The sequence below is a fragment of the Bidens hawaiensis genome, unplaced genomic scaffold (genome assembly GCF_021521415.1).
Source record: "Bidens hawaiensis isolate Kalapana, Puna unplaced genomic scaffold, B.hawaiensis_p1.1 tig00025765_1, whole genome shotgun sequence".
NCBI classification, from domain to species: Eukaryota; Viridiplantae; Streptophyta; class Magnoliopsida; order Asterales; family Asteraceae; genus Bidens; species Bidens hawaiensis.
In genome coordinates, this window is record NW_027494123.1 from 204,398 (window position 1) to 207,593 (window position 3,196).

At 35.9% G+C, this 3,196-nt stretch overlaps 1 protein-coding gene across 1 annotated transcript; it reads right to left on the reverse strand.

Annotated features, from left to right (window-relative positions):
• Positions 1–1,851: 1,851 nt before the first annotated feature.
• LOC143572200 (uncharacterized) lies at positions 1,852–2,772 on the reverse strand. The gene has a single exon (XM_077057421.1). The coding sequence runs from the start codon at positions 2,770–2,772 to the stop codon at positions 1,852–1,854; it is 921 nt and encodes a 306-aa protein (XP_076913536.1).
• Between the last annotated feature and the right edge of the window lie 424 nt (positions 2,773–3,196).

Consider the following 3,196-nt stretch of genomic DNA (forward strand, 5'->3'; position numbering starts at 1 on the left):
AAAACGTGCCAAGTGTCCCACTCCCACCTACCCCCATTGCTTTTCACCTCAAAATCATTTTTCCAAATGGTTTTACTCTCAAAACAATCTCCCCACATTGCTTTCCTCCTTCTTTCATCTCCAAAGTTTTTCAACCAATCTATTATCCGGCCACCATGTTTCTTGTGAAATTTAATCATTTTATCGCTTTCTTGAAGAAAGTATGGTGCTTGTGGGGAGATCGATTTCTTCGCAGACGAGATGAAAGAATGGTGGCCGGATAATCCAGATTTGTAAGTGTCGGATAATGACTTCATTTTAATCCGGATATGTAAGTGTCACCAGATAATATGGTGGTCGGAAAGTTGGTGGTCGGATAATGACTTCATTTTAATCCGGATATGTAAGCGTCGGTTTTTGTCGCTTTTCACCATATTATCATCAGATCGAAAGTATGGTTTCTTGAAGAAAGTTGGTTTTCAACCACTCCTTTCAGATTATCTGAAACAGATGTCACTTCTGCCGCCGTGGTCAAGCACAAGAAGAGGCGGCTGAGCTTATTATCACCCATGGTGGCCGGATAATATGGTGGCCGGATAATAGATTGGTTGATAACCAACTTTGGAGATGAAAGAAAGAGGAAAGCAATGTGGGGAGATGGTTTTAAGAGGAAAACCATCTGGAAAGATGATTTTGAGGTGAAAAGCAATGGGGGTAGGTGAGAGTGAGACACTTGGAACGTTTTAACTGGACCTTGAAAATCAATCGGAATTTTTGGAAATCTATCGAGCCCGATAGATTTACTTGGACTATTTCTGAAATAATAAAATTTCATGGACTATTTTCAGAATATCTCTCTAACTTTGGACTATTTTAAGAATTTTCCCGATATAAAATATGTGGCAGGTTTTTTCTCTAAAAGCCTAATCATTGATATTCTAAATGGTACAGAATCCACCAGAAACCATCACAAAATCTGTCTCTAAATGGTATCAGAATCCACCAGAAAACCTTGGCAAGTGTACGTAATTTCCTTGGAGTCGCAATTTTCATAGCTAAACCAGTCGTTAAAAATATCCCATCGCAATAGTATTAACGACGGTTTTGCTCGACATTTGTTAAAGTATATTTATGACAGGTTTTTAGCATCAATTTACCAAGTTCAAAATTATGTTCTTAAAAATATATATATATAAAAGGTAAAAATAATAATTGTTTTTTAAGAGTGACTAAAAAAAATGTTTGTAAAAGTTAACAGATCTTATAAATGTCCATCAAAGTTCATTTTTTCAAATATATGTTAACATATTACATTATATTTTATTCAACTCATGTATACATAATATACAAACACTAACAAATTATTAAGTACCGAATGTATATCGATAAAAATCTATGAGTCCATCTATATTATTAATAAATAGACTTAATTATAGATACCTATTTCAATTGTCATTTATATGTTAGTTTAGATTATAATATAAATGATTAGTTAATTGGCGGATTTCTATTTAAGTTTAAATCAGCCTCTACAAACATTTAAATAAGTTCTATTATTTATAAGAATATCATTTTAAATGTTTTTGCACTATTAATTATACCTTTTATATAATTAGAGGTACACAAGAAAAAGGAAAAAAAAAACTCAAGGAGAATTTAATTTATTAAATACAACTTTATTATGTGAAACAAACCCTTGTTTGGTAAGATGGTTTATTCAATGAATAAATAATTAATATGTTTCAACTGTAATTAACAAAGGTAATCAAGGGGCCCTTAAACAATAATGGAACAAGAAACAACAATAATTTCAAGATCAAAATATTGAGGCCACCATAATTATTTCGTATCCATTTATACTGATGAAAGAATTCAAATTGAGCTGGATGGATGGTGATGCCTAGTTAATATGTTGTAAGTTGCACATGCATGCTGACCTGCCATACCTAATGCATCATCCATCATCTGATCATTCCATCCTTCGATCATCCGTTTGTTCAACCGCCGGATCACCTCCCCACCACCCGCTTGTTGTCGTTGGTCATGATATCTCAAAAACCCTGCCACCTTTCTCGGGTCCTCATCTTTCCAGCAAATCTCATATGGTGGTGGCGTCAGTGTCATGATGCTGACGCCAGTACCAGAGTTCAAGACTTTGGTGTTACTGAAGCCGGCTAAGGTGCTTATATACTCCACCATGCCGTGTAACAGCATTGATGGAGTAGCACCTCTGCCGTCCCAAAGCCATACCCGAGCCATGCCTTGTAGCACGGCTAATACAAATTCATCATGGCTGGATGACCTTTCCATTAATGACGGATTTAGTTTGATTACATATTCATATGGTTTTCGTGAATAAACCGATACGATCTCTGGAAAGCTCGTTGGGGCAAGTCTAAGAGTGACACTATTAATTTGTTTCTTTGTATGTTGCAAGTCTTGATTAGGGTAAAGAAGATGTTCCACAAAACTACTTGTGTTGAGAACTATTCGTGTCGCTTTATCGTTTGATTCATAAAAGATTGAAAACCGCTTTCCGGGTGATGAGTATTTACCTGCCTCGTTAATTGTCACGATGGAGAACCCCTTTGACCCCTCGTGGTTTGCCCATATTGCAACTGTTGCAACGACTGATAATATCATCACACGTAAAATGATGTTTGGAACATTAGGTATAGGTTTAGGGTCCACTTTTGGTGGCAAAGATGTAAGTGTGTGATTATGAACATCATATGCGATGGCGGTGGTGGTGGTGGTATCTAACAGAGATCGGTGAAGGGTGTATGGGTCCATTTGTGCATAAAGATGGTAGTATTAATTTTAGAGGGATGGTCAGTTTAAAAAATTGTCGTGGTTGAAGTATATATCCATATTTATATGGATAATATTTGTCCAGCTCATCAGCCATAAAAGTTTTGAATGACGTGGCCATGTGTTCAGCCGCATTGACACCACAATGAGTAAACACTATAGTATCATGGTGATATTCTTTCATGTCTAGACTTAGGTATGTGTTTCAGATGTTGATCTATTATTAATTTTTTGTAATTAGGTTTATACGGATTCGATTATTCCACCCACATAAAATTCATTCGACTCTCAGCCACTTGAATTTGTGTTGGAAATGCTATCACCAGATGACCAATAGGGTCTCTTACAAAAACCATCAAAAGACAACCGTTAATTCTGAAGACTGGACATTGACCAATAACGTCAA